The sequence below is a fragment of the Lepidochelys kempii genome, chromosome 1 (genome assembly GCF_965140285.1).
Source record: "Lepidochelys kempii isolate rLepKem1 chromosome 1, rLepKem1.hap1, whole genome shotgun sequence".
Classification (NCBI taxonomy): domain Eukaryota; kingdom Metazoa; phylum Chordata; order Testudines; family Cheloniidae; genus Lepidochelys; species Lepidochelys kempii.
In genome coordinates, this window is record NC_136380.1 from 117991854 (window position 1) to 118019729 (window position 27876).

The following is a 27876-nucleotide window of genomic DNA, read 5'->3' on the forward strand; positions in this document are numbered from 1 at the left end:
GAGGCTAGCCCGCGGCCACTCCCCCGCTGTTCCCCCTCCCCAACAGCCATGCCACCGAGTGGGTAGTGCGGCTTGCACCTGCCCACCCCCCAGGCTTTCCAATAAGCCTGTCCTGCCGCTCTGAGCAGCATGGTAAGGGAGAGGGGGGAGGAGGGGTTGGATAAGGGGCAGGAGGTCCCAGGAGGCAGTCAGGAGACAGGGAGCAGTTGGATGGGGCAGGGGTTTGGGGGGGCGCAGCGGTCAGGAGACAGGGAGCAGGAGGGGTTGGATAGGGGATGGGTTCCCAGGGTGGTGGGGGGTCCTGGGAAAGGGGGGACAGGGAGAAGGAGGGGTTGGATAGGGACTGGGGTCCTGGGAGGGGACAGTTAGGGACTGGGGTCCCAGGAGGGGGTGGTCAGGGGACAAGGAGTGGGGGGTTAGATGGTTTGGGAGTCCTGGGGGGCCTGTCAGGGGTGTGGCTAGGGGTCAGGGTAGTCAGGGGACAGGGGGGTTGGATGGGGGGGTCCTGGGAGGGGGTGGTCAGGGGACAAGGTGCAGGGGGGGTTGGATGGGTCAGGGGTTCTGAGGGGGGCAGTCAGGGGGTGGAAAGTGGGAGGGGCAGGGGCCAGGCTGTTTGGGGTGGTACAGCTTTCCCTACCTGGCCCTCCATACAGTTTCACAACCCCAATGTGGCCCTTGGGCCAAAAAGTTGCCCACCCCTCTTCCATAGCAACCATATGGTCTGGAAAGTGGCAAGAGCGTGGAAGGGAGAACATTCAAATGTGAGCCTCTGATGTAAAAATGCCTCTCTTTGTAGTTTATTCCTCTTCAGGTCTGAATATAAAGCAGTCTAAAGTTTAGTTTTTCCCATAATTCAAGGTTGGGGTGCATTGAGACTAATGGTGGGTAACCGCAAAATATACAAAGCCTCAGTTAAAGTATACACATGAAACACTGGACATGTTTATCTGATCTGCAAAACTAAGCTGGAAATTTCACACTGCTTCTTGTGGGGGAGAGTAGGCAATACTGCAAAACCAGCCTCTCTTGTGGTGTTTTGGCACATTCGTTTCCAGCCACAAGTGGAACAAGGAAATGTAAGGCTATATAGGGGGAAAAAAAGTTAGCCAAGCTGTTTGGCTCCTCAGGGTCAGCTCCTTCACTGCAGAGTCAGGATGATTGTTGGGTAGAGAGATCTTCTCCCTCCTTGGTGGAGGACCCGGGAAGAACTGATAGCATAAATAATATGGTTTCTGATTAGAAAAGGTGGTGGGAAGAGCAATGTAAATAAACTACAGCTGTTTAACAAGGGAAGGTGTCTGAATAGTAGAGGGATTTTGCCCTGTCACACCCCAATACATTTTTTGGGTTAAACTCTGAGCTACCTACAATGGGTTGTAGAAATTAAGTAGCTTGTTTGAAGTTTTGTCCCAGATATCTAGGGACGTTTATAGTGTAAATGGATCATTGTTAACAGTGTAGTTTCTATGTTCTTGAAATGCATGGAACTATACTCCCTGGCCTTTCTCAGTGTATCATGATTCCTTTATGTGGAATCAATGCTTGTCTTGACTCTGTCCCAACCAGTTTAGAATTCCTCTCAGCTGAAATATCTGAACATATAATTTTATATGGGGGATTGTGACGCCTGCTAATTTTGGGAACCTATACAAATCTGAAGCCTTAACTTTAGTTCTCCTCCTTTCCTATGCACATGGAGATAATAGCCACTGCATGTCATGTAACTGTTCCTCTACTTTCACATATATTATTGCTTGCAAGAGAAAGAATAATCTAGATACTATGTTCATTTTAATCACCGAGATTCTACCAGTCCAAGACATAGCATATTTATTCAATGTTTGTCAGCAATGGAGTAGCATTAGATTAATCTAATTGGTCCAACGGGGCTGTGATTTGTTCCTTATGTATTTGTTTTGACTCTTTGTATATTTCAATTTTAAAGTACAACACATTGAGCCTGATTCTGATCTCACAGCAGTTTTATACTTGTGTAATTTCATTGATTTTAGGGAAGTAATTGTACTGATGAATCAGGCCCACTATATGTAACAGTGGTACGTAAAATAAGTAGAGGCTCTGAGACAAGCTTATGGTATTTTTACTGGTGGGTTGTCAAATCACTTCCAGGAACCAAAGCGAGGATTAGTCAAATGATTTATGGAAAATGCATTTACAGTTCCAAGACTACAGTAGTGTCCCTCCGGATTGTTTTAATAGCAAAAGTAAAAACCATGTTATATTTGCCTATGAATCTCTAACTACCAGGCTTCTGCTGACTAAATAAAATGGAATTCTCCGTTATATTTACTGTATTATACTGATGTAGAGCTGTTTGTTTCTTTTGGAAAGCATATGTTAGTGAATAATATCCTAAGTAGAACACGATCCAACAAAACTTGAGATTTCTGTGGAAAAGCACAGTAAGCAGGCAAGAAAATAATTCCTCTTGTCATGATGACTCTATTTGCCAGTGGAAAGGAGCCTGGTTCTTTTTCAGTCTGAGAAAAGATAAGGATAGGCAGTGCAAACAAACAATACCTTTGCCCCCACTGGAATTGTTCTTCGGGGAAGGAGCATGCTTAAGTCACTCTTTTAAAAATTATTTTCTGAGTGATAAGATTATAGTAGTTACAAGGACTAGGGACAACTCCTTTCCTCTGCCACATAACCAGGAGACACACCAGAGATACGCAGACACATTCATGACACTGCAAAAATCTCTCCAATTGCAGAATAATGGCCCACCTTTTTTCTGTACATAGTTGTTTATACAAAAAACACCGTATTTACAGATTAACCCAGTCAAACAACTTTAGATAAGAGAAAGTATCTAATATCCACCCTCCTAGAAAATAATGTGGCTGGCCTGAGATATTTTGCCTTGTTTCATTTAAAGTATAGGCTGGATGAAAACGTTTCGGTTGATGGCTGAAGAGTAACACAGGTTTTCCCAGTTACAACTTGGCTATAGCATATCCGTTACCAGCTCTCCGCTTCCAGCATTTGTGCATGCATAATCCCCCCAAAATCAGGCAGGTCAGGGCTACTGGAATTGCTGCAGTATGCCAGAGCAAACTGGATGCTGTAAAAATCCAGAGAAAAACATTATGTATATTTTAAAAAGACAATTACCTAAATTCAGAAAAGCCTCCCCAGAAAAATCGGTGTCTGATCCTACAGCCCTTTCTCACATGAATAATCCCATTGGTTTTAATGGGGTTAACCCCATGGGTGAGAAGAATAGTGTAGAATGAAGACTGCAGGATCAGAACCTTAAATTACTATGAACAAAACAAACTAAAGCTGAAATTTTTATTAAAGTAAATTGGACTGATTTCCAAGAGTAAATATTTTCCTGTGGAAAAAGTATAATGCAGCTCATTTTGGATTATGCTTTATCTTTCACATCAGAACCAAAAACTAGCAGAAGATCCACCTCCATCCATGTCATTTCCTTCACCTGAGTAATATCTAGCTCCCTAAACAACTCAGGGAAGCTGTGAGCAATATAACAAAACAGCCCAAATCACACAGTTGACATGAGTGAATTGTGACTATGATGAAGGCAGTAAATGTTACTGTGTCTTTCCAGTGCCAAGTGAGCAAGCTTTAGTCACTCACCAACATCATGCAAAGAAAAATCAGTATTATTTCATACTGTTTTCACAGCTGTTTCTCAATCCATGTGTCCAGTGGTCTTTTACATTATAACACAGTTGCACTAAACTAAGGGCCAGTCTCCACACAAACGTGAACCAAAATATCTAAGCCAGTTGTAATTTTCACCTTTTGCTATTTCGGAGCCCGCCCGTGTGTGACAAACTGGGACATTAAGGGTATCCTTGTTCTCACCATTTCCCTTATTTGTTGGTCTCACCTGAGGAGCTGGGTGAAATCCTGGCTCTTTGAAGTCAATGGGAGTTTGTCATTGACTTCATTGAGGCCAAAATGTCACCCATTACCTTTAAAAACCTAGGCCCCTCCAGCAACAGGATCCCTCACATGAAGCCCTTAAACCTGGGCAGAATGTCACTGAAGTCAGATACAGGCAGTTTCTATAGAGACAGTGGACAGTGCCTTTCATGCTAGAAATACCCCAAAGTACTGTCCTGAACAGTGAGTAGGCAGGTAAATGAAGAAGCCATTATGTGCCAAACAATAATTCAAACACAGCCCTAGCTATTCAAACGTGGCTTAGCTGGATTTCACGGCCAGTAACAAATACAGTGTGCTTTTCCCACTAGCATGCAGTTAAGATAAATACCTCCTTGTCTGACCCGTGTTGGCAGCACTTGGCGTCCATGATTATTCTGGGCTTCACACTTAAAATCTGTATAAAAATCCATTTCTCCGACTGGATCAAAAATCAGTGGCACCTCAATGTAGTTCTCGTCATTTTCTACAATTTCCCTGGAACAAAAACAATGCATTTGTCATTTTTTTTATACCTGACTTTTCCAGACTATAATAATTTTGGTGATTTTGATCGGTTCAGTTACCAGTTTCTAACACTAAAATCTATTGAATATTGATTTATTTCCAAAATCACTATGGGATACATTCTAAACCACCCTGTTCACATCCCAGTGCATTCATGGCATCCATTTTGATTAGTCTAGTTATTTAATGGCCTGATTTTTCAGTGTTCTCTATTTTTTCATTCATAGTCTTCGAGGAAAAACAGGGTAGACAAGATCCAAATTTCTTATTCAACAAAATGCAAGCCGAATTTATTTTTAAAGCCTTTCAGATCTTCTTTGTGCATCATAAAAGCAGCAAAACAGACACATGCTCAACTGATTTTCCTCTGCAGGGTCACCTTCTCATTTGACATCACAGACAGCCTTTCTGAGACTAGTTCTTGATGTCACCTGGGATAATGACCAAGGAGGGCCCAATCCTGTTCATGCTTACTCAAGTTAGAATGCCGTTTGAAACCACTCACCCGAGTAAGGACTGCTCACATGTAAGGGGATTAGGCTTGTGCCCATATTGAGAGCTGAGTGGAAAAGACTATCAAAACAGTTCCAGCCTGCTTTAATAATGGCTTAAATGGAGAGGGAAAGGAATATCTCGAATTAAACATTTTCTTCAGGGTTCTTTTTATGCTTGAACTTTTGAGCTGATGGCAAATGATTAAACAATCATAAATGGGTTGTGCACTGGAGGGTTATAGCCCTACTGCTGCACCCACTCCACTGGTGCCTTCCCTCTGTGCAGCAGAGCTGGAGTCATTCTGCAGGGCTGGAGGCTTCTGGTATGAATTTTGATTGTCTAAGGAAATTATAGGATCCATGGGACTAGAACCCAAATCTGTAGAGGCTAGGACAGCTGAGAGTCCCACATCACCACCAGGAGGCCATGCAGAACCCCACCCAAGGAGCTCTGTGGAGATTAGGTGCCACAGGAAGTACTGCCCCAAGGGACCAGAGCAACAGCTCCCTTCAGCCTTCTGGTTGGCCCATGCTCCCTATTTAACCCTGGGTGCCCTGGGAAGTTGTCTGGGCAAACACACAGACTTCTGGCCTGCTGTGACTCCTGACCACACCTTGCTTTCCTGATTCCTGCCACCTGATTCCAGCCCGATAACCACCTCTGATCTTCTGTCTCTGACCCCAACTCTTGCCTATCAATCTCAGTTCTAGCAATTACTCTGATCCCCACTTGCTATCAACTTGTGAACACCAGTCCAGCTGTGACTGCCAGGCCAGACTGCATATACCCCGTCCCTCAAAGAAATTCACCCCTGTGCAGAAATTCACCACTAAAATCTCACTTACAGTGTCTATTCTGAGGCCTTGAGAAGGATTTAAGAGGTGTATAGGCCTTGTGCTGGCCCTGGCCACAGCAATGAACTTCACCCCCAGTTAGAATGACTCCTTTTCTCGCTGTGATTATCTCAAACTTCTACAATATTAATGAGACACCATCGCTGCAATTTTCTTTTAAAGCCAATAGAAATTGTACCTCTCCCTCAGCGCATTTTCTGTCGCACGGCCATTGCTATAAAGGCCTGATCATTTGTGCAGGTGAATAATTCAATAGATGTGAATAGTTTCATTGGGAATCAATTGGACTATTTGCGGCATAAGAGTCCTCGCTTGCTTGTGTAAGAGCAGGGCTTAAATGATGACATTAAATAAACTCATTGATTTTATTCAGAAACCAATAGTTGGGGCGTTTTTGGTTCAGTTTAATTTGCTTGTTTGTTTCCTTTTTTTTTTTTTCTTCCAGCTCTACCATTTTCAGCAGAACGTTTCCCACTTTACTCCCTGACGTTCAGTAGCATGGTTATGTCCCTGTAATGTTTCTGAGAGACAAACAAAGAAACAAAGAGCGTGACATTTCCTTAATACTTACAGACGCTCTCCCTCTGTAACTCTGCCCTGTTTGTAAGTTATATCAACGTAAGTGTCATTTGCTAGCCACCCCACGACCGTGTGAAAATGTTTACTCGATCCAATAAATACTTTACATGGAAGGATCAGTCTGGAGCCTGTTTAAAAAGAAATAAGAAAAAGAAAACATTCACAGATGTATTAGCAAGTACTGTTTCACATACTGTAAACTCCCACTGAAAGAGTTGGTAAACTCCCTACATACACTGAGCATGGGTTTCTCTTCTGACCTTGTACGTAGAGAATTTTTGTCCATCCTCTGCTTCTCGGCAGCTATCCCCATTATTTAGAGACTAACTGATTATATATTTTTTTCCAAACATTAGTTGGTAACATTTGCTCTAACCACATTACTCAGAAGATAAGTCCACATGCCACTGGCATGAAGCTTTGAGACACTGCAGTTACTGTGCGTCAAGGGAACAATTTACAGTTCAAGAAAAACCTGACTAGCCAGCAGTGTAATGTCATTCACAGCTGGACTGTCTGCTCAAGGCAAGCCTGTTAAAACCAGACCTCAAATACAAAAAGGGGCCTCCAAAAATAGGCAAACACCACAGTGCAAAAATTAGAACCTTTGCAAGAATAATTGTAATATGGACTTAGCACAATGTATCTTCACCAGGATGCACCTACTTTATATTAAAAATAAAGAGCCCAATAAAACACCTAGTTTAATCATTTATACTTGTGTGGAGTGAGTGCAAAGTTAGTGTAAAATGCAAACCCTGAGGTAGACAAGGGAAGAATTTCTATTTGCTATTAGTTTTAGGTAATAGAAGGTGCAAGGCAGTGAATAATCAAACTCATAGAGCACAACTTCATGTACAATATAAAGTAAAATAGCCTATTAAAATATATGCTGGATTTGGTGGGGGGGGGGGGTAAGAGGAAAGGGGGCTTAAAGTTTATGTCATAAAATAATCTATGAGGAAATGACACTGAGACCATACCAATCTGCTCTGTAATTAGTGACCAGAGTGGCTGAGAAGTTACAGTTCAAACATCATGGGCAAGGAAATCATTTCTTCCCCCCAAAAAACCACGTGGGCTCGTCAAAACTACCACATACCCGAGATCCTTTTTACAGAATGCACTGAATGCATCTGATGAAGTGAGCTGTAGCTCATGAAAGCTTATGCTCAAATAAATTCGTTAGTCCTTAAGGTGCCACAAGTACTCCTTTTCTTAGAGCAGGGAAAGTTACTGATGCAAAGGATAAGCTAATCCACTCTAAGGATCCTCAAAAAGAAAAGGAAGATTTGTGGCACTTTAGAGACTAAGAAATTTATTTGAGCATAAACTTTCATGGGCTACAGCCCACTTCATTGGATGCATTCAGTGGAAAATACAGTGGGGAGAGTTATATACATAGAGAACATGAAATAATGGGTGTTACCATACACACTGTAACGAGAGTGGTCACTTAAGATGAGCTATTACCAGCAGGAGAGCGGGGGGGGGGGGAGAAAACCTTTTGTAGTGATAATCAAGGTGGGCCATTTCCAGCAGTTGACAAGAACGTCTGAGGAACACTGGGGGGTGGGGAAATAAACATGGGGAAATAGTTTTACTTTGTGTAATGACCCATCCACTCCCAGTCACTATTCAAGCCTAAATTAATTGTATCCAGTTTGCAAATTAATTCCAATTCAGCAGTCTCTCGTTGGAGTCTGTTTTTGAAGTTTTTTTGTTGAAGAATTGCAACTTTTCGGTCTGTCATCGAGTGACCAGAGATGTTGAAGTGTTCTCCGACTGGTTTTTGAATGTTATAGTTCTTGACGTCTGATTTGTGTCCATTTATTCTTTTACGTAGAAACTGTCCAGTTTGACCAATGTACTTGGCAGAGAGGCACTGCTGGCACATGATGGCATAATCACATTGGTAGATGTGCAGGTGAACTAGCCTCTGTTAGTGTGGCTGATGTGATATATGCCCCCCCCGCTCTATCCTTTTTGCGAATACAGACTAACACGGCTGCTACTCTGAAACCTCTAAGGATCCTGAAATTGCTTTACTATTAAAACATACTGTCATTTTTCTTTAGTAATGGCTACTGGAAAACAATCTGTGATACTTTTAAAGAGAACAAATGAAAATCACCACAGGGCAGATCCTCAGATGGTATAAATCAAAGTCAGTGGAGCTGAATACACCCTATATTCTCTTGCTTTTGGAAACAAGTGAATAGTTATTGGCCTTACCAAGAGCAGCTAATGTAGTCTTCTGATCTGGATATACAATCACTGGACTGAATCTCTTTTCTTGGTCTGCCAGGATTGAGAGAACAATAATCATGGTGAGTGCAATAGACAATTTAATAGACTTACAAGAACACAAATAGAAGTTTGCCATTTTTATTACTTTTATTCTGCTGTAAAGCATTTTGTGATACCTTCACAAGCAGAATTGTGGTTTCAAGGGAAGGGACACAGGTTAGGGAACATTGTTATAGATGTGCTTAGACTCAGGTCTTGATCCCAAAAGTAGTGGCACACGGTGGGGAGCTTAAAGGTAGATGTGAGCAAGTGGGGAATACCTGCAAGATTAGGCACCAGACATACAGTCCTTTCTATGGAGCAGTAAGTCTCAAGTTCCCAGCACATCTACTCCCAAACTCAGAAGAACACAGAGTGAAAAATGCATGAGTTGTGAGCAGAGGATGTAAGTGTTTGAGGAGTCAAGAAGTCAAGAATGAGCCCCTGCATCCAAATGAAACCCTTAGCAGCATACTTCTCTTTTAAACTTTGCTCCTGCTATTAGGTAGTAGTATTCTGGCAGCCCTGAGGCACCATTTTCATTAATACACTGTTTCTTGATCTGGAGGATGGTGTGGATTGCACTCTCAGCAAATTTGCGGATGATACTAAACTGGGAGGAGTGGTAGATACGCTGGAGGGCAGGGATAGGATACAGAGGGACCTAGACAAATTGGAGGATTGGGCCAAAAGAAATCTGATGACGTTCAATAAGGATAAGTGCAGGGTCCTGCATTTAGGACGGAAGAACCCAATGCACAGCTACAGACTAGGGACCAATGACTAGGCAGCAGCTCTGCGGAAATGGACCTAGGGGTGACAGTGGACGAGAAGCTGGATATGAGTCAGAAGTGTGCCCTTGTTGCCAAGAAGGCCAATGGCATTTTGGGATGTATAAGTAGGGGCATAGCGAGCAGATCGAGGAACGTGATCGTCCCCCTCTATTCGACATTGGTGAGGCCTCATCTGGAGTACTGTGTCCAGTTTTGGGCCCCACACTACAAGAAGGATGTGGATAAATTGGAAAGAGTCCAGCGAAGGGCAACAAAAATGAGTAGGGGTCTGGAACACATGACTTCTGAGGAGAGGCTGAGGGAACTGGGATTGTTTAGTCTGCGGAAGAGAAGAATGAGGGAGATTTGATAGCGGCTTTCAACTACCTGAGAGGTGGTTCCAGAGAGGATGGTTCTAGGTCTATTCTAGACCAGTGGTGGAAGAGGACAGGACAAGGAGTAATGGTCTCAAGTTGCAGTGGGGGAGGTTTAGGTTGGATATTAGGAAAAACTTTTTCACTAGGAGGGTGGTGAAACACTGGAATGCGTTGCCTAGGGAGGTGGTGGAATCTCCTTCCTTAGAAGTTTTTAAGGTCAGGCTTGAGAAAGCCCTGGCTGGGATGATTTAATTGGGGGTGGGTCCTGCTTTTGAGCAGGGGGTTGGACTAGATGAGCTCCTGAGGTCCCTTCCAACCCTGATATTCTATGATTCTATGATTCTTCTGCACAACTTGTTCTGCTTGTCCCTTTTAACATTGTGGTTATATGCACCACACACTGCATCGTCTCTGTCCACAGGCTAGCTGAATACTACAATAAGAAGGCATTTATCGAATAACTACTTCTATGCAGATTACCCAGACCATTCTGCAGTCTGGTATGAGAGATTAAATTGCAGACTGCAATCTGACAGGCACTACTCAAGCAAGGAAGGGTTGAAGGATTTGCGCCATTTGCAGGGTCAATAGAATAAATACACAGTCATGTTTATAGATCTTCGCATATTCTGAACAACGTACATGTAACACTCCTGCCCTCTGTTGTTTGTGTTGTGTACAGACAGCCATCATGTGCGTTTCTTAGTGCAGCAGGCAAAGCAATTTGTATCATTTTACAAAAGAGAAAGTGAAATGAATGTCTTTTCCCACCATTCCCTATTAGTTAAACTAAATATTATATTTCCTAAGCCCTCTGAAGACATTTGCATTGACTTTTGTGACAAATTATTCAGTTTAATGACTACAGGCACTTTCAACATATGTTCTATTGCCCAGAAATGTGGTGCTTAATGTCAATGCTGGCTCAACTGTTAGCCAAACAAAGCACTGAGCTGAGCAGTGCCTGGGGGTTTTCTGTGAAACTGTTTTGGACCATTATTAAAATTAAGCAGCATGCATGCTGTTCTAATATCCCAGTTTCCCTGGCAGCTAACCAGCAGCAACAGTGAGAGACTTAACGTGAGTTCCCGTCTGTACATTGCAGTGACAAAGACCATTCCGGCCAAATGGTTTGTTAAGTACTGTACCATCTCAAGTGGGAAGTATTTACCCAAAGTCTGTAGCTGGATAGTTCTGGTGATGTTATACAGTGTGCCTCCAGAGGTAAAAGACATTTCACAGGTGTAATAGCCAGAATCTTTTGATGACACAAAGCTGATGTAGAGATAATGTGTGCCTTTCAAGCTTTTGAATTTTTTATTGTCTTCATCCAAAGGTACAGAATCCTAAAGAAATAACAACCACCAAATGGTTAAAATAGGCCAGGGAGTGAAGAGACCTGGATTTGATTTTCTGTGTAACCCTTGGGGAAATTACTTATTCTCTTATCTAAGATTTTATATCACATTTATGATTACGGTATCTAAGCACCTTTATTTCCCTACCTGTAAAATAGACAGAATAGCACTTGTGCTACTTTAAGGGTGAGCATTGCAAGGCTGAATTCATCAATAATTGTAAAACACTTTGCAATCCACCAATGTGAGGCCCTATGTGAAGTGTGATACATTGTTATTATTAACATGTATTTTCAAATGCTGTCATCTTAAATTATGCATGTTGGCTAAAGAGAATATATAATGAGCTTCTTTCCAGAATAGGAATGATCTTGTATGAGATACAAGAACATCTTAGCAATCATATATCTTCCCATGGCACCATATTATTTTCCCGTGCCAAGTCTCGCAAGATGTGACATGTTGCCAAGCTGTTATCACCAATACTCTGTTGAGCTTTGCTAGCAACAAGTGTGTTCTTTCCCACTGTGGACAGGCCTGTTTTTTCCTGACAGCCAGGGCTGGCTCCAGGCACCAGCAAACCAAGCAGGTGCCTGGGGCGGCAAATGTAAAGGGGCAGCAGGACATCGGGCTCTGGGGCGGCAATCCGCCCTCAGCGGTGGCGGGAATTCTTTGACTCTTCTTCGGTCGCCAGCATCAATTCGGCGGCCACACCATCACTCCGCCTCCGTGTTCGGTGGCAAGGCTTTTTTTGTTTGTTTTTTTTGCCACTTGGGGCGGCAAAAACGCTGGAGCCGGCCCTGCTGACAGCCATGTTATTAATCAAGCTGTAGAGCTGAACTTTATGTTACCTAGGCAAATAAACTACAGCATGTTTCTCAGGTGAAAGCTGAACAGGGAAACTTTGCTAGCATGATTTCAACCCCAGTAAAAAGGATGCCTTGTAAACCAGCCTAATGACCTATGCTCTTTATTTGCTGTACAACTAGGTACTGTGGAATTTCAAACTGTACAGAAGAGACTTCTGGACGAAATGATTATCGCTATTGATTTGTGATACATTCAAACAAGAGCATGGTAAATCAGTAATGCATTTTGCACAGTCCCAACATGCAACGAGCAAGTCACAGGAACTTCTCACATAAAAGAAGACAGAGAGAAGGTGAGTTAGTGCCTGGGTTAGGCAAACTCTGAAACAGCTCAGCTTCTAGTTCATGTTTGATGTTCCTAAAAGTTCACCATTCAGGGCTTCAGTCAGTCACCTGCAGGGGTCAGAAAGGGATCCCCCCGCCCCGCCATGTATTCTGGGATTATTATTTTTTTCTGTCTCCTTTTCTGAAGCCTGAGAGGGGGCCAAAGCTGGCACACTGGACAGGGTGGATTGATGCTCTGAGGAGGTACCAAGTATTCTGTCTCTCGGGTGCTTGGCTGACTGGTTCGTGCTCACATGCTCAGCGTCTACCTGATCACCCTATGCTGAACGAGGAAGAAATTTTTCCCCAGGTCAGATTAGTAGGGACCTTGAGCTTTTTGCCTTCCTCAGCAGCAAAAGGCATGGGTCACTTGCCGGATTATCTAGATCTCTCTCACTTGATCAATTCTCTGCCACTGCAGGAGTCTTGGGCATTGGGTGCACCTTGTTCCCACCTATTCTCTGCCTGTGGCACGTTATCATCTAGTCTCCTGTGGCCTGTAATACTTTAGTCTAATTTCAGTTGTTGGGTTTATTGTGCAGGTGCCGAGTGGTGGCGGTGGTGGCCTGAGACACACAGGCCAGACTATATGATCGAGTGATCCCTTTTGGCATTAAACTCTATGACTCTGATTCTTTAGAAGAGGTGAAAGCTCTACCTTGTACCATTTTAGCTCCAAGTCTGTTTCCTTTTGTATGAAATCCCCCAGATCAGGGCAAACAAGTTTTCCAGAAGTAAACGTGAAGAGAATTTGATGATAGGAAATCTCATGAACAGCAGTTTTCTCAATAACTGTTAGGTGAATGGAGACAATAGCACAGTAAGAGGAATTCCTGCAAGCATATGAAGGATAGATGTTAACAGGTGTGCACCCACACAGAAAGGGGCGGGATGGCATGCATTTAATGCTTGTGCAAGATGCTTGATTGAGAGCCCTAGACACCAAAGTCCACTGCTTACCAACCGAACCAACACAGCATGAGCAGTACAAGCCTCCTCATACTGTCCTGCTGCCATGACTCAATTCTGAGGTGAGAGAGGCCACTTTAGTCCTAAAGACTGAAGGAGCATGGCAGCTAATGTTATAAATAATTCTGTTAAAATATAGAGCAGAGTCTCATTTCTCTTCATAATGACCAGAAGTCATTCAGCCGGTACTCCAAGGTCAGACTTCACCTTTCCACTGTGGCCAGACAGATTGTATTAAATTTTGGTGGCACAGTGACTGCAGGGATAGTCTGAACATTTTATGTCTTTCTTGCCATCAACAGATTCAGATTACATCTGGAATACCTCAGTCAGCACAAAGGCAGCATTGTCAGTGCTTAAAGTAGGGGGCTGGTAGGTTCTAATCTCTACCCGGTGACCTTGGACGGGTCAGTTAACCTCTTTGTACCTTGCTTTCTCTCAGTAGTCGGTTTCTGGTAAGTCAAGTGTGAGTCAATACTAGGTCACGAGCAGGGATTCTGGGAAGTCACCCGTGTTATTTTTGGAAGAATGAAAACTTTTTGGTGGTGGGTTGTTGATTTTAAAGTTCAAGCTTTTCCTTTGGAACACTGAGTTTGTTGCATTCCCTGAGGAAATCTTTCCTGCTTGCCTGGCCTTTCAGGGAAAAAAGAAAGAATGTACCCTGCTGAACAGCAGCAGCTCTGTTGTGAACTGTGTGCTTCTGCACCCATTCGCTTCAATAAGATCTTAATTCTACAGTGCAGGTGTTGGAGCCTGTCAGTGGCAATCTAAGCAACGAATATGAAAGCTGAGTCAGAGCACTTCTTAAAAATATGGCTGCTGCTGTTTTATTATTGACAGGCATTTATAGAGTGACAGGTGTTCATAGCACTTTACAAAACCTAGAAAAAAGGACACCTTCTCTGCTTTGATGTGTTTACAATATTTAGTATCTCCTTCCCATTTGACCCAATAGGGCTTTTGTTTATGTAAGTTTCAAAGCAGGATTTTCCAGACAGACTATATCTACTGGATAGATTGATAGGGATTCTCTCTGTCCATCCTCTGATGGAATTGTTCACTTTAGTTCCCAGTCTTACATCCTCTGTAATAATTGCATAGTGGCGGTTTGCTTCCAACCCAGAAGACTGAACAAAAGAGCTATTTACCTGTTGTTGTTTTAAGCAGAATTGCTTCATCATAAAATACCTGTCAGGTATTGCAAAGCAAGTTCACAACCCCAACAAGTTTACCTCTGAGACCCCAATCCTGCAAACATTTAAATGAATTTGCTTTAACTTTATGCATTGATAAAAATGGTCTGCATATGCTTGCAAGACTGGGACCTGTTCTTTTGCAATGTGCAGGCTCTTGCGTTCACCCACTGCTGTCTGTTGCTGTTAATATTGTTATAACGTCATTATAGTGTTGCACATAATCATTGCTAATCAGTATGAAATTGCCAGTCAGTAGTAAAATAATTGCTAATCAGGCGGAGGTGGAGAACTGTAATAGTTTGCCAATGCCCTCATTTCACAGTGTACTGAAAAGTATGGTAAATTCCTTAACGGTGATTTGCAAGAGGAAAATTAGATTTCCTTGTTTGTGCGTTAGTGCTCCTTTATAAAGGCAGCTTCAAATATTTACATTTTTAAATTCTGTCTGTTTCTTACTTTATAAATCTCAGAAATCTCAGTGCTAGCTTTGTAGTGGAGGGAGACAGGAGAACTGGGTCAGGATGGTGGCAGGTATAGCCTTTAAGAGTCAGAAAGAATCAAGATTCAGCCTATTGTGATGTCATTATCCCTCTTCTCTGCTCCAGACATTCAAGCAGCACCACCAGATTCTGGATCCTTCCTTGAACCTGAAAGTTTCTTTCAAATTTGTAAACCTTCCAAGTGTGACTGTGACAAGCGGCTAGATTCACAAAGGGATTTAGGCATTGGCACATTCAGTGTCACCACCCCTAACTTTTAGGTGCCTAGAAATCACTTGGATTCAAAAACCTGAGTTCAGCTCTCAGGCTTCCTGTACAATGAATGCAGGGAGACAGGTGCCCAAGAATACACCAGCATGCTAGGCAACTCTCTGCCTAAAGATAGCCAATGGGAGATGCCAAGGAGAGGTGTGCATCCTAAGCTCCACCCCTCTCAGGGAGTTCAGTGCCTAAATCTGGCCTGGAGGGAGGCACCTATCTCTGCTTGGGATTCTCATGTGGGATCCATTTCTTGGAGGTAGGGTGCCTCTTGTGAGAAGACCGGAGGCGGGGGAGAGGCAGTTAGCTGCCCAAGTCCCTTTGTGCTTTGGTCTTCCCTGAAGGTTGGAAAAGTCACAGTTCAAGTTTCAGCCTAGTTTGACATAATTATTTTACTCTAGCAGTCCAGTCCTATAAAGGGTCTTCCTGCAAAATCAAGATCAAGACTTACTATTTTAAATGTAAAACAGAGCAGAAAAAAATAGGGGAAATAATTCTGAAGCCCTCTCTATGGTATAATCAAGATTACAAATATATATTTACTTCATGAACTTTACTACAGGGATCCAAAGAGAGTGGGTGTTTTTCATGGACTTCACTGAGCTTTGGATGAAGCCAATAAGATCTTTTAGGCACAGTCAAATAGTTTAGTGGACTGGATTTTTATTTAAATGCCTACCTTCGAGTGCAGACATATTGTCCAGAGTCCTCTAACGATGCTGGTAAAAACCAAAGAGCATCATCTTGTGTCCAGATTCTTGGTTCCTCATCTCCTCCTGAGGTCATCATTTTTGAATCATTTTTAGACCATGTCAGATTACACAGATGGCTGGAAAAGTCCAAGTGTTTGTATTTGAAGGAAGGGCATTTCAGGATCACAGGTTCTCCTTTCAGTGCAAAGTAGCGTTTGAAATACGTGGTGTGACCCTGGCAATTTTCTACGTAAACCAGAGAAATTGTTTCGTTAGTGTCTCACTTTTAAAAAAATAAATAAATAAAGGTAGGAAAACAAATGCTGTAGCTCAAATCCTTGATATGAGCTTTGCCGTTACCTGTGCTTTCCACATGCTGGATTCTGAAGGCAGAGGCATCCACTATGTATGTACAGATAACAAACAGGAGCCCAGCCATCTTCTTCCAGAGGAAACAGGAAAGAGAAAAATGGGGAACAGCGTCTTGAAGCCTGCAGGTGAGAAGATCACATGTATAACGATACATAAGATAATGTGCATCACCTCACATCGTATAATATATTTTAACAGCTAACTGCTCTTGCCCTATCACTCTTTGCCCCCTTGTAGTGCCCAGCCTACATAAAGTCTGTTCCAATACAGTTTTGAAGATAGTGGTCATTGGATTGTGCGGACTAACGAGAGCAACAACTCAGCAGCTTTTCTTTGTATTCAGTTTCTTTTGGAATCTGGACCAGTAGCAGGGTACACTTCAGTTGGGGTTGAATCCTGACCTCCAGGATGGATTCAGACTGGTTCTCAAATATCTCTGGCTATATCAATTGACGAGCAGAAATAAAGGCCCTATCCCAGTTACACAAACTATCCTGAAGAGCATCTGAAACTGCAGAAGCTCCAAAATAAGCTTGTTTTAAGCTATGAGCTTCAGGAGACTCAACTGACATATAAAGGAAAGGAGTATTTGTGGCACCTGAGAGACTAACCAATTTATTTGAGCATAAGCTTTCTGGACAGCCTCTACGTAAAAGAATAAATGGACACAAATCAGATGTCAAGAATTATAACATTCATAAACCAATCGGAGAACACTTCAATCTCTCTGGTCACGCAATTTCAGACATGAAGGTCGCTATCTTACAACAAAAAAACTTCAAATCCAGACTCCAGCGAGAAATTGCTGAATTGGAATTAATTTCCAAATTGGATACTATTAATTCAGGCTTAAATAAAGACTGGGAGTGGCTAAGTCATTATGCAAGGTAGCCTATTTCCCCTTGTTTTTTCCTACCCCCCCCCCCCCCAGACATTCTGGTTAAACTTGGATTTATGCTGGAAATGGCCCACCTTGATAATCATACACATTGTGAGGAGAGTGGTCAGTTTGGATGAGCTATTACCAGCAGGAGAGTGAGTTTGGGGTGGGGGGGTGGGGGGGTGAGAAAACCTGGATTTGTGCTGGAAATGGCCCACCTTGATTATCATACACATTGTAAAGAGAGTGGTCACTTTGGATGGGCTATTACCAGCAGGAGAGTGAGGTGGGAGGAGGTATTGTTTCATGGTCTCTGTGTATATAATGTCTTCTGCAGTTTCCACAGTATGCATCCGATGAAGTGAGCTGTAGCTCACGAAAGCTTATGCTCAAATAAACTGGTTAGTCTCTAAGGTGCCACAAGTACTCCTTTTCTTTTTGCGAATACAGACTAACAGGGCTGTTACTCTGAAACTGACATATAGTTCATTGGCTCCCATGGGACGAAGTAGGGAAAGAGATATCTGAGCAAATACTGGCAGGAACTGATGCTTCGTGAGCCTCTGTCATCCCTGCAAGGGGACGACGATGATGCATGGCTTCCTAGCTAATGCACTGCTACAGGCTGGGGACCAACTGGCTAAGTGGCAGTTCTGCAGAAAAAGATTTGGGGATTACAGTGGATGAGAAGCTGGATATGAGTCAACAGTGTGCCCTTGTTGCCAACAAGGCTAACAGCATATGCGGCTGCATTAGTAGGAGCATTGCCAGCAGATCAGGGGAAGTGATTATTCCCCTCTGTTCGGCACTGGTGAGGCCACATCTGGAGTACTGTGTCCAATTTTGGGCCCCCCACTACAGAAGGGATGTGGAAAAATTGGAGAGAGTCTAGCGGAGGGCAAGGAAAATGATTAGAGGGCTGGTGCACATAACTTATGAGGAGAGGCTGAGGGAACTGGGGTTATTTAGTCTGGAGAAGAGAAGAGTGAGGAGGGATTTGATAGCAGCCTTCAACTGCCTGAAGGGGGGTTCCAAAGAGGCTGAAACTAGGCAGTTCTCAGTGGTGGCAGATGACAGAACAAGGAGCAATGGTCTCAAGTTGCAGTGGGGGAGGTCTAGGTTGGATATTAGTGAAACACTATTTCACTAGGAGGGTGGTGCAGCACGGGAATGGGTTACCTAGGGAGGTGGTGGAATCTCCATCCTTAGAAGTTTTTAAGGCCCAGCTTGACAAAGCCCTGGCTGGGATGATTTAGATGGGGTTGGTCCTGCTTTGAGCAGGGGGTTGGACTAGATGACCTCCTGAGGTCTCTTCCAACCCTAATCTCCTATGATTCTATAATTAACACCAATGGGAGAGTTGATAGGACCGTGTTGAGGTCTCTTCCAACCCTAATCTCCTATGCTTCTATGATTCTATAATTAACACCAATGGGAGAGTTGACAGGACCATGTTGTGCAGGTGGATGATGGCTGTGTTTATCTTGTATAACTCCCATCACTGTAAACTCTCATAAGAGATTGTTAACAGAAAGAAAGACAAAACAAAAATCCTGATTAAAAGTAATACTGCTGCAGAGAGGAGAGGGTAAACACTAAAAACCAAACCACTTTGCATGAATTGAGATTATTGGGATGCCAGTGGAGAGAGCTATTCCAAATCTTTTGAATGGGAAAACATCTCCTGTTAATTTGCTAGGTCTAACTGTTTGGAAGAAGCCTCTCTGCATAGAAAAGTGCTAGCTGGTCTCAACACACTGTAGAGATGAAAATGGCCTCTCAAGAGGGAGTGTTAGGGTAAATCTACCCTGCAATAGAAGACCTGCAGCATGGCCAATGCAAGACATGCAACTATGTATGATTTACACACGTAACTTGCATGAGTGCATACAACTCATGAATTATCAAGGATATCACTGGCACCAGACAAAGGGCAGGAGGGAGTAGTTGTCAAAAATACATTTAGAAAAAGTTTAGTGTTACCACACAGGCAAAGAGGAAAAGTCTCTTAGGGGAAAGTGAAGTATAAATAACAGACTTTCTTGAGAGATTAGAAGAAAGGTCTGCGTGCTTAAACTTTTGGTACATCTGGGACCTGGCTAGCTTTGATCCAGTCCACCCTTAGCAAACAGAAACATCTAACCTGCACTGGTTCAACTAAAAAAAAAAAAAAGTTGAATTGTCCCTTCACTATGAAACAGGAAAAGTCAAATGCTGCATATACTGTAAGAACGTGGAAAACAATTGCATCTCCCTAGCAGTCACTACAGTAGATAAACAAAATCAGCCAAATGGAAGTCTGAGGAGACAAATATTCAGACTGTAAAGCTTCAAATCCAATTGGTTGGCCAGCACACTTGATATGAAAATTGTGCACGCACTTAGACCCATTTGTCACCAGAGAAATCCCATATGGTGAATGAGCTTTGTTACAATGCTAACAGAGTTCTGCAGCCTGCGCCCCACATCCATGCAAATACAGACTTGCTTGACTTGTTATTGCTCCCATACAACCTACTATTATCAGTGTCAGGACCTAGGAAGGGGTTCACTCACCGCAGCTGCAGCTCCTTGTGGCCAACAGTGGCTCCATCTCTGCGGTGGTCTCTCTTCCTGCAACTTGCCCCTCCAACCAGGACACACTTTAGTCCATCCCTTCCAGCGTTTCAGAGAGTCCACCCAAGCAATAGTCCAGTGACAGCAGGTCTTAGACTCACAGACTTTAAGGTCAGAAGGGACCATCATGATCATCTAGTTTGACCTACTGCACATGGCAGGCCATAGAATCTCACCCACCAACTCCTGTAATAGTTAACTCTAGTTCAAATCAGCAAGTGACCCATGCCCCTCACTGCAGAGGAAGATGAAAAATCCTCAGGGTCTTTGCCAATGTGACCGGAGGAAAACGCCTTCCTGATCCCAAATATGATAATCAGTTACACCTCAGGCATGTGGGCAAGACCCACTAGACAGACACCTGGGAACAAATTCTCAGTAGTAACTCAGAGCCCTCCATATCTAGTGTCCCATCTCTGGCTGTTGGAGAGATTTGCTAATAGCAGTCACAGCAGGCATATTTGGGCCATATGCCATTGCAGGCAATCTCATCATACCATCCCTTCCATAAACTTATCAAGCTCAATCTTAAAACAAGTTAGTTTTTTTGCCCTCACTACTTCCCTCTTCTGACTTGTGGCATGATAGAGTCTGGATGAAATATCACATAGATACATCAGCTTTGTCATTCTTTTCATTTCATAAGACCCATACAACCTGCCACAGAATCTGCAGCCCCTACAGCTCTGGTGGAACAATCCCTCATAACAGCAAGCATGAAAATGATGACTCAACACTTTTAGGGGGCTTCATCCTAGTCTTAATTTGGGGTGTACATCTTGGCCGCCAAATCACATGCACACCCAAGTTATTAGGTGTTCAATTTGTGTGCCAATGGGTTTTCAGCATGAAAATGATCATTGGTACATACAAGTAATTATGAGCAAAACCCACATACAAAGTTCCACTCCCACAAGTAGAAACTATTTTAAAATCTGAGGCAGAGATAGGAGAAGGAATTTAAAATAGAATGGCTATGCTCCACTGCCAATCATTCACTAGCCACCAGACATGCTGACTTAGCAAGGGAAAGGTGTATCTCTCTGTGCATATATGCTAATGCTACAGGAGTGTTTCTTATCTCACACCAGTTTTAAACTCCACTGATTTCAGTAGGGTTCTTCTTGATTAGCACTGTGCACACACAATATAGAACAGACACATAATACACATATAGTATACAATTCACATCCATTCACACATTGTGTTTAAATAGAAACGTGTTACACAGACACACACATGCTATATACATAGATATCTGTTACACACACATACACTTAAGGTTACCTAACAGTGTTAGTGCCCGGATACCAAGGAGAATCACCTTGAATTCTCTCCAAAAGAAAAAAAAAAGACATACTTTTCCTGGCACACACATCATATTCACACACAGACATAAATAGGCTTCTTCTACTTATGTTACCAATCTGTTTATTCAGACTTTCTCCTTTCTACTAGCTCAGTTTAGCTAACGACTGCTGGTTTGACTATAACCGTGCATTTTGAAGTTAGGGCTATTTGCCTTCTTCACAGGGTTGACCAAAACAAAATTCCATTAAGAAATACTCTATTATTGCAAACTTCTCTTAACATCTCCCCTGCTTTTTTGGAAGGGGCGAGGGAATTGTTGAATTAACAGTTCCTAAGATACACATGACATCCTACAGCAAAGTTCTCTCTCTCTGTCCTTTTGATTATTTGCATGATGAAAATATTTTGCTGCTTTGTTCACCTATTTAAGTTCCCTCTATTGTGCTGACCAGCAGTCTCCACAAACCAGTAGACAACTTATTTTTCCCAGATGACATTTCCCTCCCATTTACTTACCTCTGATTCTGCATTCTTTTGCCCAGTGGCTTCTCCTGTGGAACTCTAGGCAAGGCTTTCATGTAGCATTGGAAGGGTCCTAATAGATGGCTTTATATGCAACTCAACACACAACGGAAATGTTTTCACATTGTGCAATCAGCTGTGTGTCAGAACCAACAACTTTTTTGGACGCACCTTTCCCATTCCAAAGAGTGAGAATGAGAGAAAAGGGGGCAGGGGAAAAGGGGGGAGATTTCCCAACAGGGGAAATGACTGCTGCTAAATATGTTACTACGTTTCCCTTTTTGTGACGAACAATAATTTACTTATGTCCTGTTGATGGTGAGTTCAGCTGACAGTTTTACTTCCTAATTCACCACAAAAATACACAATGTATTTAACAACCAAAGAGTTGATGATCTTTGCTTCTTTATCTTCAATAAGTTTTGTTACGGAACCCTAATGGACATTACTTCAGGCTCTGAGTTTTTCTGCTATTTGTGCTGCTTGAAATTTGTGAATCAAAAATGGGTCTTTTTTTCTTTGCTTATTTATTCCACAACATTGACAGTGGATTTTGTTTGTCACACTTTATGCTAAAGTTCTATTTATAAATGATATATAAAGGATTAACAAATGATGAATGGATTTCATAAGCATGTTCCAGACATGTAATAAGCATATCAGCAGCAGATGTTATAGAGGATTATAAGCTATGTTGATATTGTTCTAGGCCCTCCAAATAGGTCAGGTCTTGTCAATAAGGTTCTGTTGGGTGCCTAGGATGCCACAAGACAAATAATGAATAAAAATCATATCACAATTAACTATTTAAGACAACAATCATTTATTAACCCTTTATAAATCAGTTATAAATTGAACCTGAATATAAACTGTGACCATTTTGTTTAGCTGTTCTCAGTGTATTGTACATTTTCACAAGCAGAACCTTAAAGTATTGCTTAAGAACTAGGCATTTGACTGATATTATGGTCACCCTGCTATTTTTTAAACAGAGTAGGAAAAACATCCTTGGTGAAATCTTTCCTCCACTGGCTGGCTTTAATCACTGGGGAAAACTGCTTCTGTGGATAGAGAGAGGACTTAAGTCTGCAGGCCTCACAACTAGACACCTCTCACCAGCATTAATTCAACTTACAATAAAAACAAATGACTAAAAGCACTCCACACAATCATAAAGGGCACTCTACAAAATGTAGGTTATTGTCTAGATTTATTAAGCCTGAACATGGCAAAGGAGCCAGTAAAGGCTTCCTGATCCATTCGGGGGACATATCCATTGGCTTTATGGCCCCTTTGCACCACTGTTTAAAGCAGAGAATCTGACCCCATAAATCACAGAATTATGAAAGGAAGAGAAGAGTATTAGATCATAGTCCATCCTTTGCCAGTGCAGCACATAGGTCCTCTATCTAAGTGCTATTAAAAATGATCTAATTTTAATGTAGGTCAAAGTTTGGGTTTATATTATATGACCATCTTCCCTCACAAACAATACAGGTTGGAGTCTCTTCTTGAAATCCAATAGGAGGATTTTACCCAGTTTTCACCAAGTGTTGAAAGAACAAGCTCAATAGGAAAAGATAGTGGTTTTCAATGTAAGGGTGCAAGCCTGCCGAATGGCGTAGACACATTCATTCTGTTCAGTGAACACTGCTGCCCAAGGAATGGGGGCACCCCAAAAAGTATATGCTACTTTCATACATTTTCAAGAAAACCATCAGGTTCAATCAGCCCCATTCTGAACTGGGTGAAATCCTCCTATAATATTCCAAGAAGAGACTCTTACCATTGGTATTTGCGAGGGAAGATGGTCATAAAATATAAACCCAAACTTGGAGCTAGTCTAAAATTGTTATATCATTTTAATAGCACCTAGATAGAGAACCTATGTGGTGCACTGGCAAAAGGTGGACTATGCTCTAATACTCTTTGCCTCCTTTCGTCGTTCTTTTTTTCCCCTAAAAGTCAATGGAGAATGATTGACAAAACTCATGCTCTCATCATGAGGCACTGTGTTCAAATATGATGTCTATAAAGGCTAAAAGTCCTGTTTAATATAGCTCAGGAGGAAATGAAAGATAAACCAATGGTTTTGGCAGCCTGGTGCTCTGAAAACTATGCCATTTTGTGATGAGCTGTTACCGATACCACCCTCTAAAAAGAGAAATTGATGCAATCCTGATTCACACTCATAGACCATATTTAAGGAAGCTTGTGTAGTTTTGTGGTTTGGTTATATATGAAATGTATTTCACAGAAACCAATATCATAGAATAGAATCATAGAATATCAGGGTTGGAAGGGACCTCAGGAGGTCATCTCGTCCAACCTCCTGCTCAAAGCAGGACCAATCCCCAACTAAATCATCCCAGCCAGGGCTTTGTCAAGCCTGACCTTAAAAACTTCTAAGGAAAGAGATTCCACCACTTCCCTAGGTAACGCATTCCAGTGCTTCACCACCCTCCTAGTGAAAAAGTTTTGCCTAATATCCAACCTAAACCTTCCCCCTGCAATTTGAGACCATTACTCCTCGCTCTATGCCAGAACACAGCTGTACAATTTCTGGTTCCGATACAAGAATAAAGGTTTACTTATTCCCAATGTCTCTCTCTCGCCTCACTTCTCCGCAAAGATTTCTGTTTTCCCCCCTCTAGTCAGTGTGCAGTGTTATGCCTCTTTCAATCACCATGACAGTTACATTAAGAATGATTTTTTTCCTTCACTAAAACATCACAATCAACCAAGAAACAACAAAAGCATCGAGTGCTATGTAGCATTTGTGCAGTTCTTTACGTATGAGGCTCTTCAAGTGCTTACTAAGTAGGAAAAGTATCACTATCCCCAGTTTACAGATGGAGAAACTTAAGCGCCGGCACCAGGGAGGTTGAGCAACTATTGACTAAGTGGCAGTCACAGACTGAATCCATTTCTCCTGCCTCTCTGTTCCATGGCTTCCCCACTGGCTCGGAAACTAGTGCTGAATGAATCAACTCCATTCAGATGGACATTTCTATGTATTATACCATTCAACTGTCAAATGCAATCCATTTTGCTGAGACATCCTCATGTGATCAAATACAGAGCAGAATGTCCTTGACTGGGAAAGCCATTGTGAATTAATGAATTTGGCAAGATACTAAGTAAATACACACAAAGTAAATCAAAGCACCACAAAATGTTCTTTGTTTATTGATTTTGGCAACCCTAGTTTAGTTTTAATTATTTACAGTGTATTAGTGAGGAGTACTACATCACTAGTGGTCCACAGAGGGCTGGGAGAAAAGAGGCTAATCAACTCTAACAGAAACTGAACAGATGGGAAGGAGAGATGAAATAAAAAGCAGAAGTAGATAGTGTGATTAGATGTATTGAACTAAAGAAGGCTATAAATACATAAATACTTGCCTGGTATTGCTTTGCAACCTCAGCAGTTGCTGTAATTGCCACAGATAGCGTGTGGTCTTGACTGGGGAGAAGCATTGTTCCATGTGATCATGAATAGAGGGAGATGAATGATGAGATGTTCTTGGTTAAGATGTGTAGTATATTTTGTTAAAGTAGTGATGGCTCAGTAATGGGTGGCACCACTACATTGCTGCTTTAAATCTTTGCCTTTTCTGGGTGAATTATAAAGTGTGCATGTAATGGGGTGTACCACTCACCGCTGGTTCACAACCCATAGCATGGCACCTCCTCCTGATCACTCTGGGGATTAGCTCAAAGCCAACAACCCTGGCTGCAGTTTGCACACCATCATTCTGTATCTGGTCTGCAGCTTTTCTTGTCCCAAGACCCTCAGTGGCTCCTTCGTGACTCAGCCCTCCAGCTAGGTCACTCAGTGTTTCCCCTTCTGGGGTAAAATGTCCAACAGGGCCTATCTTCAGCCCTCTTTCTGGGCTCAGTTCTCACTGAGTTCAAGCCCCTTCCCAGGGCTTTGGCCATTCTGCCTGTGAGGGGGACCCAGGCCCGCCCACTACTCCAGATCCCAATCCAGGGACCTGCAAATATCAGCACCATCCTGCTTCCTTTAACTCCGTTGCTGCTATTCCCTGGACCACTTCCCATGTATCTAGCTCCCCCCCTCTCTGGGTTTGCTAGCCTACAAACTCTATCCACTCAGGTAGTGACTGCAATTTGTCTACAGTCTTTTCCAGCTGCCCTCCTCTGTTGCCAGCTAGCTTGCATTATATAGGCCCTGCCTCTTCCTGCCCAGCTGAGCCTGCTTTCACTCCCTGCTCCCTGGCTCCTCTTCCAGGTGTGCCCTGTGGAGTTAATTAGCCTGTCTGGACACCTTAACCCCTGTCACTCTTGTGTGCAGTGGACACCCCATCACAGTGCAGAACAGAGAAGTGCATATCAGCCAAGTTCTACTACCCTTTTGTTCCTCTGGGAGTCAAAAAGCTGCTGGCTGGCTGGAAACTGGCTACACATGGTCACATCTTAGTCAACACAACTGTTTCACAACTCACAGCATGCAGACTTTCCCTCATCTTTCATAATAATCTTTTACATTCTCCGCTCCTATCCCTTCTTTCCTTCTGGAGTGGCTATGGGGAGAGAAGAATGACATTATCCCACTTTCCCTTTTCTATCTGCTGCAGTAGATACCAATTTTGATATAAACCCTTGTCACCATCTGTCATAAATATAAAGGGAAGGGTAACCACCTTTCTGTATACAGTGCTATGAAATCCCTCCTGGCCAGAGGCAACATCCTGTTATCTGTAAAGGGTTAAGAAGCTAAGATAACCCAGCTGGCACCTGACCCAAAGGACCAAAAAGGGGACAAGATACTTTCAAATCTTAGGCGTGGGGGAAGGTTTTTGTTTGTGCTCTTTGTTTACGGGGTTGTTCTCTCTTGGGCCTGAGAGAGGGCAGACAGAAATCCATCTTCTCCAACCCATCCTAATCCAAGTCTCCAATATTGCAACCAGTATAGGTAAGCCAGGCAAGACGAATTAGTTTATCTTTTGTTTTATGTAAATTTTCCCTGGGTTAAGAGGGAGGTTTAGTCCTGTTTTCTGTAACTTTAAGGTTTTGCCCAGAGGGGGATCCTCTGTGATTTTGAATCTGAATACCCTGTAAAGTATTTTCCATCCTGATTTTGCAGAGATGATTTTTACCTTTGTTTTTTGTTGTTTTTTTTTTTAATAAAATCCTTCTTTTAAGAACCTGACAGATTTTTCCATTGTTCCAAGATCCAGGGGTTTGGGTCTTTGATGATTTTGGAACCAATTGGTTGGGATATTATTCTCAAGCCTCCCGAGGAAAGGGGGTGTGTAGGGCTTGGGGGGATATTTTGGGGGAAGACGTCTCCAAGTGGTCTCTTTCCTTGTTCTTTGTTTAAAAGGCTTGGTGGTGGTAGCATACTATTCAAGGACAAGGCAAAGTTTGTACCTTGGGGAAGTTTTAACCTAAGCTGGTAAGAATAAGCTTAGAGGGTCTTTCATGTGGGTCCCCACACCTGTACCCTAGAGTCCAGAGTGGGGAAGGAACCCTGACACCATCTTCCACAGTTTTTCAGGATAGGCACAGTACATATCAGCACCTCTATATAAGACTCCATGTTTCAGGAATAGGTCTGTGAAAACAATTGCTCAGGTCCTCCAGGTTGATTAAGTTGACAGTAGCTGGAAAAGAAAAATATCCCAGTCCCAAGAGTCACCAGACTGAGTGATGCAAAGGCAACAGTTCAAAAATCCAGGGCCTGCGGCTATTAAGACAGAACCACCACAGTAGAAGTAAAGAGAAACAGGAACTTTGTCTGCCATAGAGTGACCAACAATATAACTAATTAGTGGGAAACTTTACTAAAATTAGCTAAAATAGAAAGGCCTTAGTGACATGATGTCTATCACACTTTTTGTAACAAATAGGGTTGTCCCACCTACACTAAACCTTACTCTGTTTTCAATATGAGTTGAGGGACTTGGGGCAAGCGAGAAGCATTGGATCATTTTCCTTGTATAGACCAGGTCTTAGTTTGCCTATGTAAATTCCACTGATAGAAGCTTGTGGTTTTGATGTAGACAGTTCTGTGTTCTGTCCTCCCGTGTTACATCCATGCAGCTAGCAGCTGACCATGTCCTTTCCAATCCAGCCTTGGATTGATACAATGAAGAAATAATGAATAAAAAAGAGGGTTGGTGGTGGTTGTTTTTAGTTTTTAAGGGAGAAGATAATCCAAAGCACTGAATTT

General features: G+C 42.6%; 1 protein-coding gene across 2 annotated transcripts; it reads right to left on the bottom strand.

The window, feature by feature from the left end:
* Positions 1–703: 703 nt before the first annotated feature.
* IL1R2 (interleukin 1 receptor type 2) lies at positions 704–21861 on the bottom strand. Of its 2 annotated transcripts, none has more exons than XM_073351739.2 (9): positions 19785–19886; positions 16337–16467; positions 15964–16222; positions 13020–13194; positions 10982–11156; positions 8607–8672; positions 6364–6499; positions 4268–4413; positions 704–3085 (listed from the first exon to the last, which is right to left on the bottom strand). In XM_073351739.2, exons 2-9 carry the CDS (start codon positions 16413–16415, stop codon positions 2958–2960), a joined length of 1164 nt encoding a protein of 387 aa, XP_073207840.1. In that variant the 5' UTR covers positions 16416–16467; positions 19785–19886; the 3' UTR covers positions 704–2957. The 2 variants fall into 2 exon arrangements, with proteins under 2 accessions (XP_073207840.1, XP_073207830.1); XM_073351729.2 differs by lacking the exon at positions 19785–19886 and adding an exon at positions 21672–21861 and having other exon boundaries at positions 705–3085.
* Between the last annotated feature and the right edge of the window lie 6015 nt (positions 21862–27876).